This window comes from Sebastes umbrosus, chromosome 2 (assembly GCF_015220745.1).
Source record: "Sebastes umbrosus isolate fSebUmb1 chromosome 2, fSebUmb1.pri, whole genome shotgun sequence".
In the NCBI taxonomy this organism is placed as follows: domain Eukaryota; kingdom Metazoa; phylum Chordata; class Actinopteri; order Perciformes; family Sebastidae; genus Sebastes; species Sebastes umbrosus.
This window is the reverse complement of record NC_051270.1, coordinates 5,133,218-5,158,534: the sequence shown is the minus strand read 5'-3', so window position 1 is coordinate 5,158,534 and position 25,317 is coordinate 5,133,218. Positions and strand designations below refer to the sequence as shown.

General features: G+C 39.9%; 1 protein-coding gene across 5 annotated transcripts in view; it reads right to left on the bottom strand.

Moving 5' to 3' along the window:
* The window catches only part of znf536 (zinc finger protein 536), a 306,471-nt gene that overhangs the window by 12,239 nt on the left and 268,915 nt on the right, over positions 1-25,317 (bottom strand). The window contains exon 8 of one of the 5 annotated variants that reach the window (XM_037792201.1): positions 11,439-13,092. The exons of the other annotated variants lie outside the window; for them this stretch is intronic. Within the exon in view, the coding sequence (XP_037648129.1) occupies positions 12,938-13,092 (155 nt within the window). The 3' untranslated portion in view covers positions 11,439-12,937. Of the gene's footprint in view, positions 1-11,438; positions 13,093-25,317 lie in introns of those variants that run through there. 5 annotated transcript variants of the gene reach the window in all.

Genomic DNA, 25,317 nt, shown 5'->3' with positions numbered 1-25,317 from the left:
TGGCCTGTAGCTTATTTGTTTAGACTTTGGCGAATCCGCATCACTGAATGTCATGCTGCCTTTTTGCACTATACAGACAGCAACCATGTGGATTATTTTGATTCTAAAGAAATAGTCTCAATGTGAAGACTATGAGCCAAGATCAGGAGTTCTAAGGTGTGCCATTTTTATCTGATTTCTGACTGGATTTGTGGACATTTCTTTTCTCTCTATGGACATTAGAGATCCTGCAACACATTCTCACTCCCAACTCATCAGATACCGCACTTCAGTTTCACATCAGTTTCCCTTTGCTTCTAACTATGACACTCTAGGTACCCCTCTAGTGTCATTTTTGGAAATGTCAGGGACGGCGTGTCAGTTTCCACTTTCAAAATAAACTTCCAGCGTAGGTTTACTTCGTTTTTAGGTTTACTTGGTTAGGTTTAGGCAACAAAATTACTTGGTTAGACTTATAAAAAGATGTGGTTTGGGTTAAGATAAGTTTGTTAGTTACGTAACTTACATATGTCGCGTTAGTTAAAGTTACATAACAAAAATAAGGTAAAATAAGTCAACGTTGACTTGCTTTCACACGGGACACAACCACCAATCTCCTGGGTGAAAGTCCTGTGTCAAACAATGACCCATCGATCCACCCCGGCATCCTCCTTACGCAGACTTTCTCTCTCTTTATACTACGTCAGTTGCTCTGACCATCTAATAATGACACAGATGGGTTTACATTGGAGTTAAGTGAAAGCCTGGTGCATCTCATACAGACGCCTATATGGATTTTTACTCAAGCACATTTGAAAAAAAGATAACTAAAAAGTATGAGAGTGCAGGATGATGCATTGGTTTGTGTCCATTGTTGCTTTTTTGTAATATATACATACATATATATATTATTATTTTTTTAAAACTCCTCCAACACCCCTACCCCTCCAAAAATAAATACATTTACATTACTTCAAACAGCCTGAAGGGAATTTATCCTTCTCTAGATTCCCTCTGATGAATTAAGAGCATTTCCCTCAACGAGCTGGCGTGTTGATAGAAAATTGGCCTGAAGTTTGGGGAATAGCGATTTGGTCTGTTTCCTAGCTTAACTAGAGAAAACCAACACGCAAATAACACCAGGGGAGGCACTTAAGGAGAGGAGAGGAACTGCGGGGGGAGAAGGGGTGGAGGGGAAGGAGCTCTTTCAGCATCAAAGCCAGCTAAAACGTCCACACCAGGGACTAGGTCCCATGTTAAATACTGAACTAGATTATTAATTGCTGTACCAGTAGGACCTGTTAATAAGAACCCAAAATAGCAGCTCCTTCCTTTCTGTCTCCATCTCTTGTTCTATTTTCACTTTCCTGGAGTCTACTGCTCGTCTTTTTTCATGCTCCAGCTCAAAGTTTCTGTTACATTCCCTTCATTCATTCATCTGTTTGCTTACTCAGTCACTGACATCATAACGCACACTCACCTGTTTTCTCTCATTCACTCACACAGTCACTCTTTCACTCATACCATCTTTCACCTACTCACTCACTCACTCATATTTCTTATATTGACATATTCACTTGTTTTAAGTGAATGAGTAAGCGTCACTCACTCACTCGTATTTTTCTTATATTAGACTCGTTGGAGATGAACTGCACCTCGCCTGGAAAGCAGACGAGATCAGGCAGCAGCAGCAGGGGGGCGGTGACCGAAAGCTGCGGTCAAGTCGGACAGTTTCCAGCCGCTTCGAGCAGCCTTCACTGAATTTACAGGAAGTCAAAGAAACAGTTACATCCTGTTAGATCCGATCTGTAGGCCACTTGTAGTTTTCAGACCACGTTGGGATTTATTTATATATATTTGTAAATATATGTGGAAATGTGCGTGTATCTGGCATTGGATTCTATCCTATATAAATAACCTTCATTATTATAATTATTATTATTATCAACCACACAAGATGTGTTTGTTAACAGATGAAACCTTCATTGCACAACAATGTACCAACAAGAAATATTCTGCAATCTAGTGTTAAATATTACAATACAAACACAGAAAGTTTGGACTTTCTACAACACGTGGTGTTTGCTGCTTGAGCCGATCAGCTCTTTGATCAGGCGTGAGACAGGCGTTTCCAATCATGCTAACTGCGGCCGCCTCGATCTCTCGAGGTTATCGTTGCCCACATGTGCGTGACGTCAGAGCAAGTCGGCATCAAGTCGGACACAAATCTAACAGGCATGCATTACGCGGCGATCGGTGACCAGTGATCGATTCTGCGCAGGCCTGGCTCATCTCCAACGAGCCTAATGACATAATTCACTTGTTTTAAGTGAATGAGTAAGCCTCACTCACTCACTCACTCACTCACTCACTCACTCACTCATATTATAGGTCAAACACTCTTTCAGTCATGTTTTCTTTAACTCATCCACTCACCCATCTGTTTGCTCACTCACTCAGTCATTTGTATAATTTTTCCATACTCTCCATATTTTTGAGTTTTACATCTTTTTGTAGGTCCACAGTTTGTTTGTGTGTGTGTTATTTTTCCTCAGTCAGAGTCCCTGCTGAACTGAGGAAGGCACAATTTGCTGCTGACTTGTCACTGTACACAGATAATGGATGCCCAACTGCATGTGAGTCTGTGTGAGAGTGTGTGTGTGTGTGTGTGTGTGTGAGAGTGTAGGCTGTCATCCATGTCTCTCAGCAATAAAAAGAGAAAAAAAAAAGAAAAATAATGGAGGGTGATGGGGTTGATAGATATGCCGGCCACCTGCTTCTCACTCACATTCTGACACAAAGAGCATCGGCTGCTCCGCTGCATTAATCATCATGAACTTCCTCTGACCTCAATACACAGCGATAACGGCTCAAAGTTAAGGAAACAGTTAGAAAACACAGAGCAACAGACAGGCACACAGAGTGAGACACTCAGGATGTTACCATACTAGGAACCAAAGGAGGGAGGGTTTGGTTATTATATGTTAGAATGTAACTGTAGAAGTCCTCAAAAATGATATTGTAAAACACAGTCAGCGCAACGGAAGTCAATGTGGACTAAACTGTGGATCACTTTTCACAACTTTGACGCAAAATGCATTCAGTGACCACATCGTTCAAATTACATGAACTCATTCAAACTCAACCACCACCAAACCTCTGTGTACATGCAGCACATTTTAGAAGTTTACACACTCTTATAAAAAAAAAGCTGCATCCGGCTACATCTACATCTAAAAAGAAATGAAAAAATAAAAATGCATGCCTATTTTTATTCCCTGATGCATTAAGCAAGCATATCTGTCCACTCCCATGTTGAGTATTAAATACTTGACAAATCTCCCTTTTTCATTTTGAAAAGATAAAAAAAAATGTGTGACTAATTTGCAATTAATCGCGATTAACTACGGACAATCACGTGATTAATCATGATTAAATATTTTAATCGACTGACAGCCCTAATATTTTTAAATGTTTAATATAATAATGATATCTGGATTTTATAATGCAACACGGTGCACCTCATAAAAATTAAAAAAACAAAAATGCAGGAAGCCAACACATGCTGATCATGTATCAGTTGTGTTCGCTGGTAGCAGGTGTAAGTGAGACAAGCTGCAGCTGAAGAACAGCAAGTGTTATCAACACACAGACTGAAGTGGTATGTGTGTGTTAGCGTGTGAATGTGTGTTAGCGTGTGAATGTGTGTGTGTGTGTGTCACGTTGCCCTGGCCAGGTGCTCCTCAAGGACTTGCATCCAATTTGTGCGAAACAGGAGGAGAGGAATCATTACGGCCGTACATGCATGTGTTTCTCAACTGACTAAAACAAGAACAAAACTCTCAGCGTTGTTCCGCAGTGCAAACTTTCACTGTCTGAACTTAGCGACTCCTCTTTGGATGCGTTTTTTTTTTTGCAAAGGCAGGTAACAGTAGAGTTAGATTAAAAAAAAAATCCCTTTTCCACAGAGATCAGCTTGTAAACACGATCAGGACTTGATCACGTTTAGCGTTTCTTTAAATGTGATCCTGCGTACAGAATTATCTACCACGGAGCTTAAATCGCTTTGGATGCAACAAACTCTTCCGGTGGAGCTGTTATTTACCCGCTTTCATAAGCTCTCCCCTCTTTCTTATCTCCCTTCCTCATTTCCTCTCCTCCTCCTCCTCCTCCTCCTCTTCACTCTTTTTCCCCTTCCTCCCTACCAGAGGGAAGCCTATTTGTCCGCTTTAAGTGAAATCACTCAATTCTTTCAGGAAGAGACTTCGGAGACCATTGGTAACCAAGAGAGAGGGCGAGAGGGAGAAAGAAAAGTATGTGTGCGTGAGAGAGAGTCCACCTTCCAAATAAGTTCCATTAATCATGGGCAAGAGTCTAATGTAACTAATATTTTACAATTAGAGGAGACAAGATGGAGCTGGGGGCCATCTATCTCCCTTACACCACATGATCATCGATTCATAAGAGCTCAGGAGAGAGAAAGAGGGAGACCATAACGTACTAGCCCTGCATACAGCACACACACACACACACACACACTCACACACACTCCGCTGGGCACACACATGCAGACGTTAACACACCCACATGCATAAGCACAGATGCTTAGCAGGAAACAGAAGATGCATGAGAATGAGGGGACAAGCTGTCACATTAGCATTTCTTAGTTTAAAATCAGGGCGGCAGCTGAGAGTTATTTTTCTTTATCGATCATTGACTGTTAATTGTTCGGTTATAAAATATCAGAAAATAGTGAGAGGTGCTTATTCTCACATCTAATCGCTTGTTTTGTCCGATCAACAGTCCAAAACCTAAAGTTTTCAAACCAAATTGCAGTGATATAAAAACAGAAAAAGGCAGTAAATGTGTACATTTAAGGAGCTAGAATTAGAGACATTTTTGACTTTAAAACAAATGAATCAGTTATCTAAATTATGCCGAATAATTTGCTGTTGATTGCCAAATTGTGTCAGTGCTACTCACGTTGTATACTGCATAATCTACTTTCAACGCTGTATGTTGTACGTATCATAAAACAGCAATCAGTTCAATCCATGCGACAGGGCCTATTTATTTATTATAGAATAAATCATTTTATATTTAGTTGGTTTGGAACAAAGTCCGTCATTCGCACGGCATATTCAAGTTGCATGTTTGCACGGACCCTTTTGTCACAGCCCTTGGAGGCTATCTAGAGGAAGGAGAAAGGAACACATGTCAACCTAACTTCGTTTTTCAGTTACAAAATAATACTAATAATAATAAAGAGGCCTTCTGTAAACTAATGCAGGGATTTTATATCATGCTGGTGTTTCTTTGTTTCTTTCAGTATGCCCCTGGCTTTCTTATGCTGTGGTTATAGGTGTATTTACAATATTTACAATACTGAACTAATGATATACATATAGACACGAGTAGAAGGTGGAAAGTACCCTCAGGTGGTGCCGAATCAAAGAACGTAATAAACAAAACGCAAGCACCTAAACAGAGCTCAGTTCTGGACTAAAAAAAGAAAACCTCTATCTAAGCGCACACTTTCTTGTCTTAAGGAAACTCTATGCAAAATAACATATGCCTATGCTTTTAGTTTGTTAAGTTAGTTTTGACAGTGAATTATGAATGAGTCTTCTTGATATGTGCATAACCAATGGGTTTTTATGGGACGCATTGTTGTCAAGTACTTATGTCTCTGTTTGTTTACTGTCTAAAATTATTGATAGATACATACAAATTGTGTATATGACATTACTAGAAGTACTTCATGTAATACACTGCCTGGAGAATGACACTTTTCAAGCCCCTGGAGGATTCACATCCCCTTGCAAATTATATATTGTATCTTTTTAATTGTTTTTATATGTGTAAATAAAGAAACAAACAAACTAAACTGAGAGCATACTAAGGGACAATTTCAAGGGCGAACTCATAGAAGAAAAATCTCTAGTTAGACAAAGAAAATGGGGAGAACGCAAGTGTTGCCTTAACCAGTCAGGGAAAAGAATGTTCGATAGCAAAGAGCAGCGAGGGAGGAAACGGACAATGACATGCACAAACACATGACACATTTGCTACAGAGCCTTTGAGCAAGACACTGAATCCCTAACTAGCCGCACGAGTCCTATTCTGACCCTCCTTCTGAAGAGGAGGAAGACAGAGCCGTAAACAAAAGTCCCCGGTAGCGCAAAAAATATAGTTTCTATTTTGTTTTATTTTATTTTATTTATGTATTTTTTTTACATTCTAATCATTCAGTTAATGATCAGTTATCTTAATCATTCAGTTATTTTGTCTGTAAATTGCCTCATACTGCAAAAAAAGAAAATTCTAATGTGGAAATTATTTATGTATTTGTAATTTTGTTGGGCTAAAAGTAGTACAATTTAAACAATACAAGGTTGCTTAAAAAAAAATTCACAGAATACATTCAATGGCATCCACTGCTTCTCTTTGCAATGCAACTTCCATCAGAGGAAGCCCGAACCCACCACCACTAGCAGCTCTGCACCAAAACCTGGTCTGCTGTGCCCTCTAGTGGTCCAACCAGAGAACTGCACCGTAACACTCCCCCAGCAGCCGTTCTAATGTAAAGGCGGAGGGGGGAAATTAGAGGCAGCTGAACAAATGAGCAGAAAGACGGGTTCATCTGCAGGTCACCATCTGCCCGGTGACCAACCGAAGGCTGGCAACTGCAAACCGCTGCAGAGAGCGTGCATCTTAAACACATCAATCCACACACGCAGGCAGACGGCGCGAGCACGCAGACAATTATACAACACGGCCCGGCGTGCGTGCACAAACATGTGCTTACACACACGGCTGCACAACATGCCATGGAGGAAAATGAGAGGAAATGGATACTGAAGAGAGAGAGAGAGAGAGAGAGAGAGAGAGAGAGAGAGAGAGAGACAGAGAGAATTGAAAGACAGGGGGAGAGACAGAGCAAATGACGAGAGAGGAAGTTAAATGAAGGGCAAAGAGCGGTGTTCATCACACTGTGAAAGAGGTCGCTTCAAATGTTGAAATTACTCAGCTGAACAACGAACTGCAACACACACACACACACACACACACACACACACACACACACACACACACACACACACGCACGCACACACACACGACAGGCCGGATGGAATGAAAGATGACCTAATGTGTTCTTTAATCAGACACATGTGCGCCGTTACATGGAGACACACACCTACTCAAATGTAGAACGCAGGGATGACATAAACACACACGCACACACACATACACACACACACACACACACACACACAGCCATTCATGCATGCCCACACCCCCCCTCACATACAAACACACCTAAAATTTACAGTGCATGATGCACACAGGCAAAGCAAGTAGTATCCTGATTGTCTCATATCCAGCCATGTGAAACATCCTGGGCGATGTGTGTGTGTTAACGTGTGTGTGTGTGTGTGTAGTTATAAACCAGTCAAACAGTTACTTTCTCCGGATGTGAGTTTTATTGGGAACAGACTTAGGGGAGATTTCGTGGCATGAGGCCCCCCCCCTCAACATCTGGTGCGGTGCAGCTGATCCGTTTAAAAATTAGTAAGGCATTGACCTGGGCAGCCTCCCAGCGGCACAGCAGCCTTCGGGGTCCTGCCGTAGGGTTAACACAAATACGGATTCCATCACTGCGGCGCGGATCAACCGTGAAATATTTCCTTCCTTTGAAAAGCCGAGTCAGCTGAGCCGGCTGAGCCGTGTGGGGAGGAAACTTTTTTGTCGGAGTTGACTGTTTTGATAAGGGAACCGCTTTGTGAAATGTATTTATACTGGCAGCCGCAGATGGACATCTGTGCTCTTACACACACAAGCACGTATATATTAGTATAGTTTTGATGCCTCCGCCTTACGTCGACTTCTTGATCTTTAACCCCGACTCACTATAAACTGACACTAATGTCTGTCTGACCTCAAACACTGTTTAAACCCATGAATCATAGAGATGTATTGAAATGAGCTGGTAAAATACTTCTTTTCTGAACAATATTGGCCTTTTCAAGTCAAGTCAATTGTATTTATATAGCTCAATATCACTTTCCAGTGATGTAAATAATATTGCTGCCCTGAACGCTGACTCTTATCCCCTCTAACCCTCTAACCCTCTAACCCCCTAACCCTAACCCTAACAGTCTTCAGTGAACTTTTTGACTTTGTTAAAAGGTTTTAAAGTGTGAGGATCTTGGTCGTAATTCAGAAATTCTTGTTTTCTTTTATTATAGGCATCATAATAATGCATTTGTGCAAAGGTGCTTCTGAATGATCTAATCAATGACTGCCCACATTTGATGAAAACATGTAAAGAAAGGGTTGTGTTTTATTGATCCTCGAGAGCTGCTGCAGATGGATACTCATCTGTGCCAGAGTTTGTTAAAAGTATGTAGTGTCTTTATAGATGCTTTGTGTCTCTCCATGGTTGTTTTGCCCCTTTTGTAGTAGTTTTGTGTCTCTTTGTGCTTGCTCTGTCTTTTCGTAGATATTTTGTGTTTCTTTATATGTTTTGTGTCACTTTGTAACTGTTTTGCCCCTTTTTGGTAGTTGTTTTGTGTCTCATTGTGGTTGTTTTGCATCTCTTTGCAGCTGTTTTGTGTCTCTTTGGAGTTGCTATGTGTCTCTTTGAAGTAATTTTGTGTCTCTTTATGGTTGTTTTGCCCCTTCTCCTAATAATTTAGTATCTCTTTGCAGCTGTTTTGCATGTCTTTGTAGTTGTTTTGTGTCTTTATATGGTTGTTTTGCACCTTTTTGTAGTCATTTTGCGTCTCTTTGTAGATGCTTTATGTCTATTCATAATAATTTTGTGTCTTTTTGTGGTTGTTTTGTCCATTTTTGTGGTTGTTTTGCATCTCTTTGCAGCTGTTTTGTGTCTCTTTGTAGTCATTTTGTGTCTCTCTATGGTTGTTTTGCCCCTTTTGTAGTAGTTTTGTGTCTCTTTGTACTTGCTCTGTCTTTTTGTAGATATTTTGTGTTTCTTTATATGTTTTGTGTCACTTTGTAACTGTTTTGCCCCTTTTGGTAGTTGTTTTGTGTCTCATTGTAGTCATTTTGTGTCTCTATGTGGTTGTTTTGCACATTTTTGTGGTCGTTTAGTATCTCTTTGCAGCTGTTTTGTGTCTCTTTGGAGTTGCTTTGTGTCTCTTTGAAGTAATTTTGTGTCTCTTTTTGGTTGTTTTGCCCCTTCTCCTAATAATTTTGTATCTCTTTGCAGCTGTTTTGCATGTCTTTGTAGTTGTTTTGTGACTTTATGTGGTTGTTTTGCCCCTTTTTGTAGTCATTTTGCATCTCTTTGTAGATGCTTTTTGTCTCTTCATAGTCATTTTGTGTCTCTTCGTGGTTGTTTTGCACATTTTTGTGGTTGTTTTGCATCTCTTTGCAGCTGTATTGCATCTCTTTGTAGTTGTTTTGTGTCTCTTTGTAGTCATTTTGTGTCTCTTTATGGTTGTTTTGCCCCTTTTCATAGTCATGAGTCTCTTTGTAGCTGTTTTGTATCTCTTTGCAGTTGTTTTAGTATCTTTGTAGTTGTTTTGTGTGTCATTGTAGTTATTTTATTCTTTGTGGTCATTTTGAGTCTCCTCCTGGTTGGTATGTGGGGGTGGGGGGGGGGGGGGGGGGGGGTCCTGGGCCTGTGCTCGATAGGCTCGTTCAGTAATCCATCTATGGATCTGAGTACTTCTTCCACCTCTACAATACAGTATTATCTTAATGTCTGTATATTAGCATATACATGCTAGACTGTATGTTCAACAGCCTAATGTTGATCTGCTAGTAACAGTTGGACTGGCATTGGATAAGGTATCTGATTTTGTGATCTATGATACTGAAGCATGTAAACGTGTTATCTACAGCAGCTTTTTAGTTTACACACATTAATTGTAGCTGTTTAAACAATACGTTTTTAAAGAGCGGTACAGTATACGAAGGGTGACTGGTCAAAACTAAGTTGGATGGACCAGAAGAGACAAAGACAGAGAAGTCAAAGACATAGAAAGTGGCTGGGGAACAGAGACGGAGATGTATGATACGTGCCGCACGTCTCCAATCTAAAAGTGATTTGCTATAATTTAAATGTCTGCATCTTACTTCTGCATTTTGCCACGTGGGATGCTCTGAGCGTGCTCGTGTCTTTCCCCATCATCCCCACATTGTTTCACTACAGCTACTTTACGGACACCTTTGGGAGACAAAGTGTTGCAGACAGTAATTTAGTTGTGTGTATTCGACATCATGATCACGGTCCGTGAAGCTTTGCCATCAAATTTGACTGAGAGATAATAACTTTTTTTAAGCGTCGTGAAGTGACGGACTAACTCTCCAAACAGTTTAACCACTCCTGATCACACGGTGACACTCCGACACGGCGGCTCGCCTTCCTGATTCTCGCTCTGTCAGAAATGAGGAAATTAAAAAACATGAAACAGGCCGTTTGCTCTGTGAGAATCCATTTCTTTTTCTTTTTTTAGTTTGAATACATTTTATTTTTACTATAAGTACAGTTCAGTAGTTACAAAACAAAGCATCTGCCATGAGGGTACAGTGAAACATAAAGAGTGTTCAGCTCACAAGACAGGTTTTGTACATAATATGTGGAGTGGAATGCTCATTATAGCTGGTTCAGAGAAGGAGAGAGCCCAAGTGAGACTCTCGCCGTTAATCTCTCATCTTTACACCCCTGGAAAACAGAGATGGGGTCAGAGGTCAAAGCCACTGGTCAGTGCCTCCAGCAGGATACATCTGATTGGTTTACTCAGACCCCATTCCCAGAATTCCTCCCTTCAAACACCCTGTTATATTTCCCTACAACCATTACTTCTCACTTTTCATATGTCTCACTCGTATTATTTTAGCTTTTAATCCCCTCTTTTCCTGGCATATTGGAATTGAAAGAATGGTTAATTGTAGTCTACATAAATCAAATTAAAATGAAAAAAAAAAAAAAAAAACAGGCTGTACTGCAGCAAAATCTCCTCAAGTTGGAATTTGAGCTCTGGAAATGACGCAGGCTGAAGCAGTGACGGGCCTACGCTGCAGGTCAAAAAGGGGGAAGTTGCATACAAAAAGAAAATGGGGGTAACAATTTGTCAAAGCCACATACAGTATAGAGGTTGCTCAAACTGAAAGAAGTATTATATTTGGACTGTACATACCGCATTAGAATTTTTCTCTGGGTTCACAAAAAATGACGTAGAAACATTTCACAATGCCAAGGGACACACAAACACACACCTTCAGTTTAGTTAGTTAGCTAGTTTTGTACTGTATAGGTTGGATTTATAATACTATCACAGTGCAAAATACTTCTGAGAACCAAAAACAAATGAAAGAAATAAGAAAGGATTAAGTCCCTCTATGCATAATGGATTCTGTATATATGGGGGGGGGGCAAATATGTTTGCAGCACAGGAGACGATTGTCATCTTTTTCCTCTTTTTTTTCTCTTTTTTTTGATCAGTAAATGGAGAAGGCATTAATGTACAGTACATATAAAAAATGAAAAATAAAATCAACCCTACAGTCCTACAGTCTAGCACAGCTACATAGCTTTGTAGAAGCAATAACAGATGACTTGTATCTAAGGCTATACACAATATGTCTTTTTTTCCAGTTTTTTTTTTTGTTGTTGTTCTTTTTTTTCTCATCTTAAAGTAAATACATCAAACCATTTTTCAGTAGTCAGTAACACTGTGCAACAATGATCGGTGGCAGTATTTTAGAAACATCTGCAACACTAAAGTCCTTGAGGTTGACATGAGAGATGAAGAGAAAGGGGCAGAGGGCGATAAAGAAAGAAACTGTTTTTCCCCCCTTTTTTTTTGAGATCTTTTTTTTTAAAATTCATCTCAGTCGAACTCTTGAAAGAATGCCTACCTTTTTTGAGAACGTGGCCGTGTAAACTACTGTCTTTTTCCTCGTCACAAATGCTTTAAAACTTTTGTTTTCACTTTTTTTTTTTTTTTAACTACTGTATATCTCTCTATGTACATTAAGCGTCTATGGGCGCTGTGTCGAATGATACAGAACAAGGGAAAAAAAGACAAAGGGGAGCCATATAGCAGGGTGAAGAGGCCTGTACCGGCCCCGGTTATGGAGATATACTGTAGTATTATAAGTACATTTAGGGCAGTTTGAATAGTCTTTCTTCTTCACAATCATCATTAGCACCACCATCAGCGAAAGTCAACTGCGGGTATGTTTTTTTCTTGCATTGCAGATTGTCATATTGGTGCCGTGTCCTTTGTTAACCATAATCAGTGTGATGCATGGTCAATGGGACATAAATAGTGACTCTATGACGGCTGATAGGAGAGCCTGACAGGAAATGTGCTTGGTCTCTGTCAACAGCCCGGTAAAGTCGAGTCTCTATCCTACAGTAGAATACATTCCAGGTACAATATAATGGTGGTCCGTGGATTCGTGAAATAACCGTCGTCTTCATTTAACAGGAGAGAGAAGTCTTTGATTAAGCACTACACTTCTGTCCTAATTATTCTTCTTTTTTAAAAAAAAGACACACCTTTTCTAGCTCAAGGAATGTATCGGAGATTGCGGTGCCAGTTACAGGAAGTGCTAATCAGACAGGTAGTTTCATCAAAAGAAAAAAACAAAAAGAAAAAAACATTGTATAAGAGAAAAGACAACAAAGACAAGAGGGCATTCAGACCACAGGAGACAAAACAGGAAAGTTGCCGTCACTTCGTTTAGTGTCCAAGCATCTCGCAAATCCGTCCCCCAAAAGGAAACTGTCCCGAACTTTCCTTCATATAGTTCACGCCTTGACGGTAGTATGTGTTTTTTTTTTTTTTTTCATCTTAAATAAAGTCTTTGTTATAGTGTACTCCTTCATTTATCCTTCATCCTCCTCATCACCATCATCGCCTTCATCATCATCATCATCATCATCCTCATCATCCTGCCTTGCTCCGGTGCGGGGGGGCCGTTAGTCTTTGTTTACAGCGTGGGCGTCCAGCCCCTCTGGGTCGCCTAGGTTATGGTTGTTAGGGTGGTTAAGGTCGTTGTTAAGATGGTTGGGGTCGTGGGTCAGCGCGGGGTCGTGGGTCATTGGCTGGTCCTCCTCTCCTACCCAGAGATGCACTACGGCCAATGAGAGAACAAGAGGCAGATTAGCACCACGGACCCAACACACCGACCCACAAACACACACACACACACACACAGCATTGCATCAGTAGGGCCAAATGGATGGATGAGATATTTGAGACTGTCAGCTTTGCACAATGGGCTGTATGTGTCAAACTTTGAAGGCTTTAAAGGGTCATTTCACTCAAATTACAGACAAAAAATGTATTTTTCCACTTACCTGCAGTTATAGCTATAGGCCTAACCTCTTAAAACACACCTGGCCGCCGGCGTTAAGGTTAAGGGTTTGGCTTAAATGATGATCAACAATGTTTTACTCACTTCTGTGACACTGGGAAACATACTGAAGCATTTTGATGACAATAAAACCTTTTACTAATATGTAAAAAAAAAAATGTTGATCATCATTTAACCCTAAACCTTTAAGGGGTTAAATGATAGTATTGGTTTCACTGGTCCAGGTTCTGAGTCTTCACCCCAATACAATGGAGGTGAATAGAACTGGTTCTGATGTCCCCATTATGTTGGATAATCCATAGACCTCACTGTCAACAGTTTCCATAGGGACATTTCTTTGGTATCAAGTAGTCCCAACTGAAACTATCCAGAGACAAGTCTACGGATTATCCCAGATAACAGGGACACTGATTCTGGAAAAAAACATGCTGCTTTTAAAAATAATTTTCCACAACAAAAATTCATGTCACCTCCATTGTACTGGTGTGGTGGCTGATAAAAGAGATATTTATGCAGTGTACACTTTATTTGTCAGTCTAACTAGACCTTCATCAGAGCATATATGATTCAACTGGACAGGCACGTAAAAATAACCAATCCAAATATGAAGTGTACACTGCATAGATCTATGAAGAAGAGTGTGGATATCTCTTGTATCAGTTTGGACTGTTTGATACTTGCAGCACCTTAGCTTATATTAAGCCGGGTGGAGCTGTGGTCATCCGGCATTGACGTGGTGGCTGAAATATCAAAGAAGCATATCTCCAATCCTGGACAAATGAAACCAGAAGCATCGGCATGGCTAGATAGATAGATACTGCTATGGAGATAAACGAGACATTGCTCATTTCAGTGAATTGACCCTTTAAAATGTCTCTCCTGGATTCAGACTCTACACAGGCTAGGACCAGCAACAGAGAAACCTTCAGCTCACAGTCCCAAATTTGACCTTTTGCCTCATCTGTTGTGTTGTAGATAAGAATGTGTTCTTGACTTGCCAGGTTAAATAAAGGTTAAATAAATAAAATGTTAATGTACCGATGATAAGTGTTTAGTATCTAAACATACAGGGTGGACACAATAACAGGAACACCTCAAAATGAAATACATGCAGGTACAATGATTCCACAGATTACCTCCTTGTAGTTGAATTCTGATATTATAAGTGTAACTTTCTTATTGTTTTGCGTTGCATTCTAGGGAGTCCCTGTTATTCTGTTAGCTACAATAACAATCACTGTAAGTAAGCATTAGTGAGGTAGCAAGGTCAGCAAAGCTCTCATTAGATTGCTACATCTACTGTACAAATTCATTTCTTCCTAATTTTCCTTTTGCATCTTCAGTACACAGGAGCGTACACCGTCAGGCTGCGATCGGAGCGCTCAGTGAAATAATCATCTCTAAAACGATACGAGACCCTAACACATTACGGTTATGACAACCGGAGTAGTTTCATACTTGTTACAATCAAGTCGGTTTGGCTCAATAAGTGTGATGGGGAGTGTGACAGTGGGTGAGAAGTGAAGTGAGTAAATCTAATAAAAAAAAAGTTTTAAGACTCGGCGAGACAGTAAGAAATGCATAACTGTAATTAGGTCCCACAGCAGCGGCCACTAAATAATACAACCCCCCCACCCACCCTTCCTCCTTTTTCTACACTTTCATTCCCTCAGCAACTTCTTCGAAAATTATTTTGCAATAAAACACCGCCGAACACATTTGCATGTCATGTTCTTTTAAAGTGGCGTTATGAATCTGACAAAACCAAATTAAAACACAGGTTTATTTGAGCAGTGCTTTTTTTTTTTTCTTCGCGAGGACGGAAATGGATATGAAAATGAAAGGAAGTGGCGCCGTAACAGAGGGGGGAAAATAAAGAGCTAATAACATGATAAAACATCTTTTAGATTCAGCGCCGAGTAATAACTCTCCAGCCTGTCTGTGAGCGGAGAGAACAACCGACCAACATTCACTTTACTGTGCGTCTCATAACACGGGTTTTAATGCTCCGCGTTCGTCGCTTTGGATGGTTCCAGTGATACTAAAGGATAATTACAAATAGCTTTTTTTTGTGTTGATTGAAAAACTGGAACATATAATACAACATTGGATTCCTAACGCACACTTATGGTATCCTAGATCATACAAAGCACCACTGACATGACTAGCTGTGATAGTATATGTACATACAAATCAAGCATATACATACTACATCCTGTTTACATTCAGTTTTCCCATCTGGTCTTCAACAAAATTATAAATTTGCATTACTGTTTTATATTTATTTATGTTTATTTTAACTGCATTATTTTATGCCTTAGATTATCGTTTTACCTTTTACATTTACTTGTGTGATTTCCCCTTTTATATATACATAATTTACGAGCATTGTTGTAGGAACCTGAGACCAAGGATTTTCATTGGCAATGACTTCTTTGCTGGAATTGACATGTGACAAATAAAGAACCTTGAACGATCTCTTGTATAGTAGTAGTAATACTAACTGCTGTTGTCTCATATCACATTCTCACATTATGATTCCTTACCAGCAAAGGATGTGATTTCATAACCAACTTTCACCACAAGATGGCAAGCTAAGACAGAAAATAAGACGCTGAAGCCTGCATACAGAGAACCGAGCATACCTCTACATGCATTTAGACCGGTCGTTTCCCTATTGATGGAGATCAATGGAGATTTTATTAAAAGTCAGAAATAATTAAGGAGCTAAATTATAAAGACTCTTACTGGAAAAAAAAAAAAGAAAAGTGAAAGCATCCACCGTTAAACGTCACGTATCACGTTCAGATTTACTATAACAATTTTTATACAATAACACAACTGAAATAAACTAAAAAAGTTCCCTTCTTTTGAAGCTTCTAAAAACAAGTCTCCTGCTCTCCCCAAGGGCGCTTCCTGCCTTTGACTTCCCTGTAAAGAAACTTCCTGTAACGAGCTCCAGATTAGGCCCCATATTTGATTTTCACTGTTCATTAACTAAGCCACCTGGAATGTTATTATTTAAGCACGGTGCTCCTTCTCCCCAAACAACTGCCACTGCGAAGGGGGAGAGATTTCCCGGCCAACTTTATAGATTTAGCATAACTTCCCCTCGCAGTTTTTAATTTCCCATTCGGGCAGACGGCAGATGCACCTCACAGACACAGAAAACCTGCTCGGCATTCGTTTATCACATGAATGTGAGGCTCATCTATGTGTTCGGCTCTTCTTAGCGGGGTTGCTGCAGCGTGCATACGTGATATCGATAAAAGTCCGTCTCAATAAAAATGATCTGACTAGTATTGTCTTGTATTAACAGCAGTACATACACAGTACATGCCCTTATTAACACAACACTCTTTGTGATAGAGTAAGTACGCCCTCTTGTGGCGTGTTGCGATACATGCAGGTGGAGACGGGGTGGTTATTGGAGAGGATAGGACCTGGGAAGGGAAAACATATGGTGTGAGGACACACAGCTCCAGGATCCATCCACTGTTAATACATGTGTCATGCTTAACAGAATGGATAAATGGGTAGGAGGATGGAACAATGGCATACCACTGCACTCTGAGCATGTGTCGGAAGACCGCCTCGGGATACGGACGGTGCACTGCGCGTGTGTCTGTGTGTGTGAATAAGTGTGAGAGCGTGGTCTCAGAGGCATCACCTGACATTAATAGCAATCTGTGAAAACATCACACAAACAGGCTCACCAAGTAGAAGCTGGCGTTTCGCAGTGCAACACCCTACGATTCTTAGTGTGGCATATTTTTACAACATTTCTTGATATTATATGAGTGAGAAACGCTGGTGCCTCGGTTCCAGCAGCTCAACACTTTATTCTTACTATTATCGATGACCATTAGGGTTCTGCTTATATAGATTTTTGAAGGTCGATAGGTGTTTTAAAATGGGACGAATGCTACCCTCAGATGACGTTTTTGTGTTCAACTTCAGCTCAAGCTTTTAAAATGGCATTATAAGATGTTGAATCTCTCCACTTACAAACAGTCAGCTCACCCAAATTACTTATTTTTGGATTTATTTCTCCAGATTTTGAGAAATCTGTACCTGAGATTTCTGTCTCCTCCACTCCAATACAATAGAGAGGTGTTTGTGGTACTCGCACCATTGTTAAAACAGTTGTTACTGTTACTCTGGATAATCCACAGAACACACCGTCACCAGTTATTATCATATATCTTTAGTAGAGACTCGTTCCAGAGTGTAATTCTGTGAAAGATCTTCAAAGCAAGTTCTGTGAGTTATCCAGAATAATCTGAATATTGTTTCTGAAAAAAAAAAAAAAAAAAATTAATTAAATTAAATAATAATTTTATTTTTCAACGGTATAAGCACCACAACCTAAATTCTACTCTGATATCTCGAAATCTGGCTAAATAAAAATCTGCATTGCAAGGGGTAAATAAAAAAATAAGTAATTTGGTCGAACTGGCCATTTAAGTGGATCGTTTCAGTAAATTATAATGATGTTATGATGATATGTATATGACGCAACTATTTAATATTTACAAATCCTGTCTTAAGATACATTCTTTACAGGCTTACATTTTCGCCTGACAACTTGTCTTAATCTATTTATATAATACAGCACCTGATTTTAAGTTAATATCATAGTTTCACTTATTCTACCTTTTGGATGACTTATTTGTAAATTTATTTCATACGGTCTTTTAACTGTGTGCTTGTAATTAGCTGTTCTTGAGTTTTTATTTTTATATTTCAGATTTTTTTATATATATTATATTAATGCTGACTATGGAAAGCACTTTGTGTTCCCAGCTTAAAACAAATAAAATTATTATTATTATTATTATTATATTATCTGTATGGCTAGATACCACGCAGACAGTGCTCCCCAACTTTGGGGTTGGGACCCCCTCAAAAGGTCACATGATGCACTGGTCACAACCAGGAGACATATATAACTGGTGACAAGCATGTGACGAGTAGACATTGCTTCCTTTTGAACAATAAGGTTGGGAACCTTCTACTAGAAAAAGTAAGTGAGAAAATAAAAGCTTGTGAAGACGGAGAGACGCTGGCTGAACTGTCCTCGAGCTGCTGAGGAAAATCTCACCACCTCTGAATGAGGCTGAATCTCAGATATCTATTACAAGTTACGGCAACACTTTCTATGACGCCCATGTTTATAATGCATTATAAACATATTTATAATGTGTTACAATCTGCTTATAGCACTGTGTTATTATAGTTATAAGAACTCATGTATATTCATAATGCTTTATTACAATAATCATAACACATATTATACAGCATTTTATAATAACTTATAAGTATCAACACTTCATAACTGCTGGTCACTCACTGACTTTTTTTTGCAAAGATCATAATGTATTATAATTAAATAATCTTTTTTTTTAAATAGATACAGTGACTCCATCAGGGTGGAGACTTGTTGAGTCGAAACACGTTGGTGGGTGTTATCCATGTCTTAATACAGGATTTGCCTCGGATGTTTTCCACAATGCCATCCTATACCAAGGACTTCCTTTCAAAGTAAACTGGACAGTCAGTGTTATTTTTAATTATTAGATTATAATCACTTTATGTATAATGTGATTATAAGTTACTCTAAGCGGGCATTGTTTACTTTAAAGTAAAGTAAAAAAAAAAAAAAATTGTTTATTGTTCTTGCAGAGATTTAATTATACATTTTTTCACTTTAATAAAAGTAAACTATGGCCACGTACGGTAACTAATAATGTCATTATAATGCATTATAAAAAGATTAAAATGCATTATCACTATGGGAGTTATAATACACTATAACCTTTGCAAAAAAAATTAATTGAGTGACCAGCAGTTATGAAGTATTATAACACTTGACCTTATAAGTCATTATAAAATGCTTTATAATGAGTTACAATTATTGTTATAAAGCATTATAAATATGTATGAGTGCTTAAAACTATAATTAAACAGTGCTATAAGCAGATTATAAGTGTGTTTATAATGCATTGCCACTATGGGAATTATAATATATGATGATCCTTGCAAAAAAAAAAAAAAAAATGTCAGTGAGTGACCAGCAGTTATGAAGTATTATGACACTTATAAGTCATTATACGCTTTATATTGTGTTATGATTATTGATATAGTGTAAAGCAATAATATTTTTTACGAGTGCTTATAAATATAATTATACAGTGCTATAAGCAGATTATAAGTATGTTTATAATGCATTATAGGCGTCATAGAAAGTGTTACCAAAGTTATGTTATATGGCACAAAAAGAAGGGATTAAAAACAGGCATCAAAAGTATAGCGTGGTCGCAGAGCGTCATCTGTCACCGTCTCCATCCATATGGACTTTAACAGTGTGCAAAGTCAAGCTCTGTGAACCGTCTCTGTGCCACTGAAGGTGGCTGTGGCTCCTTTGTTCCCTCTCCCAGGCATCCGGGCCCTACACTAGCAGAAAGTGTTGTTCTTGGCACAGCCCCGTCTCATTGTACAGCCCAGTATTTATAAATATGTAAATATGAGCGGCACCAGGCATAACACGGCCCGCTTGTATACACCGAGGAGGAGCGGCGAGGAAGTGAGCGCACCCCCACTGCTCCCCCAACCCCCCACTACCACCCCACCCCCCCTTCCAAAATTGTATTTTTAGATGGTTTTAATGAATACAGGATGTTTATAGTTACCATTCCCTGTGATTCGCACAAAAGACTAGAAAAATCCACATCCACCCTGCCACCCCTCCTCTGCACCCTTCCCACCCTCCTCCCCCACCCACCCCCCCAATCCCTCAAAGCACTACTAAAGAAGAAGAAGGGGTGAGGGAGAAAAAAAAATAAAAAGCAAATTTGTGGTGAAACGCAGCAGGCTTGTTGTGCTCTCAGTCTGCTTTCGACTCAGATCTCTATTAGACAAACATAGTATGGTGTTAAGGTGCAACAAAGAGTGACGAAAAAACTCCTGCGTGCAGGTGGAGAGTGAGCGAGAGAAGAGACGAGGATGTGCAGCGGAAAGGTTTCCTCGCGACGCGACTTCAAGGCGGAACGCAATTTGTGTGTTATTTCTGTTTTTTTTTAAGTTGCAAAAATAATACAAAAGCCGAATCAATATGTGCGCGGAGCGGGTAAAAAAGGTTACTTGTTTTCTGTTGTCTGTGATAATGTGTGTTTTTTTATGTGTGATGACTCCATGTCAACTTGTTTTCTTTTTATAAACTCAGTTTTGTTTTGCTGCAAACTCTTGGGTCTAGTACGAGGTGACGCGTATGACAGGACGGGAGGAGAGAAAAAAAATGTAAAAAAGAATGATTGCAGTTCGGGGAAACACAATGAAGTGAATGTTAGTGGCCTCTTTCTATCTTTCGCTCTCTGTCTCCAAAACTATTTCTGAGGCTAAAAGATTGCCGGCTTGATAATACCTCCGCTGAGCAATTTAAGCCCAAACACTCTGATGCTACAATCTGTCTTCTCTGCCTGATAGCGCTTTTCTCCCCTCTCCTCTCCAAATTACTTTCTTTCATATCTAATTATATTTGCTAATGATCTTATAAGAGAATAATGGAATGTGCTTGATCTATTACCTTTTTTTCAATACATAAATACAATGCGGGGGGAAATGACTATTGGAGACAGGAGGAAATGTTTTTTTTTAATGTTTTTGATGAGAGGGAAAATGAAGCTGGGAGCTGCAGGGTCATTAATGGGCGATGAACACAGAGGTCATCTCTCACATTCCCTTTGACATTTCTCTCATCTGACGTGCTGAAACAATCACAGCCTCATCCGCGCTCTCCATCCTGCCCTCCTTCGCTTCGCCGTTCCTCGCTAATCTTCCAGCTATCCACCTCGAGTCTCTTTGATCTTTTAATGGAAAACATCGAACTTTGTTAGGTTCCAATTCAGCGCCGCTTGTTTATGTAATGGTTTTTGCATTTGCCTAAAACTTTCAAAGTTGAATCCTAACAGCGGGCCGTGATGAAATAAATATCACATCACAAAATGTCATATGAAAGGAATATTCAGAAACAATCTTTTTTTCATGAATTAATGATTTGGTGGCCTGTGTTTAAAGGGGCACTCTGCTCATTTTAAGGTTAGTTCACTAGTCATGGGGAGTCCTTCTCAGCCTGTAAAACATGTTGTATAATATCTTCTGGAGGAGCTTTATCTAGTCTGAGAAAAAAAAAAAGACCCTGATCATGTCATGAGAGAGAGCAGTCCAAAACAGAAGAAGCTATCTTAGTTTATTAGCTGCGTTGCACCATCCACCATCCTGAGTATTAACTGCTCTACAAACAGGAACTAGACAGTTATGAGACAAGAGTCGGCAGTACAAATATGTCTTTTGAATAGTGAACATATCGTCCAATTAGCAACCAAGGTAAAGGGCTAAACTGTGCCTTGGAGAGCTTTTCAATAATTCTTCATTCATTAAATTGAAATACAATATTCAGAACGAAATGGAGGGGGTACTCCAAAGTGTAGCCACTGTGGAAGTGCCTTAAATGTGCATTCTTTCTAATAGCCAGCAGGGGGCGACTCCTCTGGTTGCAAAAATCAGTCTGATTGTAAAGAAGTCTATGAGAAAATGATCCTACTTCTCACTTGATTTATTACCTCAGTAAACATTGCAAACATGAGTTTATGGTCTCAATCGCTAGTTTCAAGTCTTCTTCAATACAGCATGATGTTTATTTAGTAAATTATGGTCCCATTTAGAGTCAAATAGACCATAAAGCTGATGATTGAGTTGTCACTAGCACAGCGTTGTCCGGTCTTGGAGTTGTGCGTGTTTTCGTTGTAGAACTTGCAGTTCATGACAGTTAATTGTAACATTTGTGGTCATGAAAAAAGGTCTTATTCAGCGTTCGGTTCACCCTCTCGTGTCACTCCTGGTTGCGAAAAAAACAAAACGTTGACGGCCAAAATGCCGAACTCAAAGCTTCAAAACCGTAGTCCACAAACCAATGAGTGACGTCACGGTGACTACGTCCACTTTTTATACGTACACAGTGTATGGACTGGGCGCTATCGAAGAGATGCTATCAAGCTGCATCATGGAATGTGTAGGATCCAGTGTTTGAAGCCTCTGCTGCAGCGATTTTGACGATTCTTTACACAATCTGTTCTTGCACAATGTTTTGTAAGTGCAACACTACATTGCTAGAGTACCCCTCCAATATTAAAATACACGGTCTTGATCACTGGTCATGCATGTCTTGTATATGTGCGAAGGATGCCACATGTGAGCAAAGCTGTGTCTGAGGGTTTTGAGAGGGGACCAGACCGACCGACCTTTCTGCAGAAACACTTAAAAAGCTGCATATTGATTTTTATTCAAACTATCTGGCAGTGTCCCTCCATAACTTTTTCTGAGTTCTGTACAGATTTCCACAAAATCATCAAAATAGTAGTTCTAATTATCTTTCCCTATTCAAAATGATGGCTTTCTGGTCTTCAACTTACACTCGCAAAATCCATTGGCCTTTTAACTGAATAACTCTTCTGTCTTTCTGTTGCCAAACCCCTGTCCCGTCCTGTCCCTCCCTCGCTCCCTTCCTCTTAAGCCTCTTCTCCATCCTCCATTCTTTCTCTTCTCCCCCTGTTTTTTTTTTTTTTTTTTTCTCTCCACAGGCCCTAGGACAAGCCAAGCCATGACAGGCACTCTAAACCCCCTGCATTAATGGAAGGAAATGGCATTCGATCCCTGTTTGATCTCCTAATCATTTCTGCTGAAATGATAATTAGTGCCCTTCCAATCCTCCCACAGAGGAGGAGAAAGGGTTGGGTTGAGGGGGGAGTGGGTAAATACATAAATAGAAAAAAAAAATCCTCTCGCTTTTTAGACCCCAAATGACATCTTTGTCACCAAGCCGGGCATGTTCATAACCAACAAGTGCTTTTCCCCTTCGATGCAAATTTCCCATCCCTTTCCACACAGAGATGGGGATACACACACTGACGCACACACAGAGACACAGTGCCTGGCGACGGCTGTCTGTGATTCTTTTCAGCTGACATAATCCTGATTGATTCGTTCAGCAGATAAAAACTGGGTCCACTTCTGCCCTTTTTACTGGGGGGGCTGGAACATAATACAGCCTTTTATTCAGCAACAATGTAGCATAATGGCGTTGGAATGTGCAGGGGGAAAAAAGGCCACATCTTAAACGCTTGTGACACACTGTGCTTTGAAAAAGCCTGTAGTCTAATGTAAAAGAGAGAGAGACGGAGGGAAAGAGAAAGAAAAAAGAGAGAGAAAGAAATCATTAAACTGCCAGATTACCCATGTGCCCTGGTTCTATCACAGTCAAATGAAGCCTGTTATTTTGGAGAACTTGTTTTCTTTCCTTCAATTTCTTTTTGTCTCTTCTGAGTACTTTACAACTTTGTGTCTGCCACTCCGTAACTCCGCGTCGCCTTCACGCTCTCACGAGGAAATCAAGGATTTGAGCTCTCGAGTTTCCTATCTCTACCGTCCATCCCTCCCTCTCTGAAAAGGAAGCTTTTGTTCATGGGGGGTGGGGAGGGGGGCAGGAATAGGTGAGGTCATCTCAACGCCACAGATTGCAGCCACTATTTCTTTTCTTTTGGTTTACATGAACTAACATCCTCCCCTCATTCTCTGAGATACGGACGAAGGCTAAAGGCCACGCCAGTGGATGTTTGTATCAGTGGCCTCGGTCTGCTGTAAAGCACTGTACTGCAATGTAAAAGCGTAGTGGAACAAACTCAGCTTGTCTTTTCTATAAGGGCTTGAATAAACCTACCTGAGCAGCATACATGGCTACAACTAAATCTCAATGATTGTTATTTAATGTGTTTCAGATTACAGTACAGTACCTCTGTGTGTGTTTTGCTGCGGTAGTTCTTATCTTTCTTACATCTCTATACTTACTTTCTTAATAGCTGTGTTTAAAAAAAAAACACAATCCTAAATTGTTACTGTACTACTATTTCTATTATTACTACTACAAATACAAAGAAGATGAAGGAGAAAGTGATGATGAAGAAGATGAAAAAGAAGACGAATGTGTTGATTTATTTCATGTAGTTGGAAGACTAGCTCTATGAGTTGATTGAGAGTTTAAACCCATTTAAAACCATGAACTATGCAATGTTTAATCCAACAATAAACTTGTTTTCCTGGTTTTTACCCAAATATGACTAACAGCAGAATGATACACTGTGCAGTATTTTAATTTGATTCCATGTCATGACCCCCATGAGTTGAAATTCAATTTCCATCATGAGGTCCTTGGCACTGACCACTCTTAACACACACACACACACACACACACACACACACACATTAACTCTTTCCTTTATCTGCCAAACTTCTCGCGCGCTGCTCGGTTCTGAAGTGCAACGAAACTAAACTACGAAACACAAGAGAGCAGACGGCCTTCCTGCGAGTCAATTGTATTAATTGTAGGCGCTAATCTGCAAGCCACGGCCCTCCCAGAAGCGCGCGGTGTTATCCGCACCAGCGCGGTGGTGGTGACATATCTGGTTACTAATTCGGTGTGGCATGAAGCCAGATGGGAGATGGGAAGGAAGAAGGAGTCTGTTAATCGGCCATTGAAATGTATCCCCGAACCCATTCGTTTGACTGGGAAAGAAGAAGAGGAAGAGGAGGAGGAGGAGGAGGAGAAGGAGGAGGAGGACAGACAAAAGGAGTGTGATGACACAGTATGGAGGATGTATGTACAGTAGATCACAGGAGGCGGAGAACATGAACTAGAGACGGCAGCAAATAGGGCAATATTATATAGGGCAATATGCATATATAGGGCAGCGGTAAGTGCGTTGCCCTGCTGAAGTCTATAATACTCACTCATAAAGACAGACACATGAGTAGACTGATAAATCTCAACCTGAAATAATGAAGCCAAAATATCATTAAATATGGATACTGGTGAGTCTTCCTTAAATCTCAACAATCAGTGCAAAAGGTATCATTTATATGAATATATAA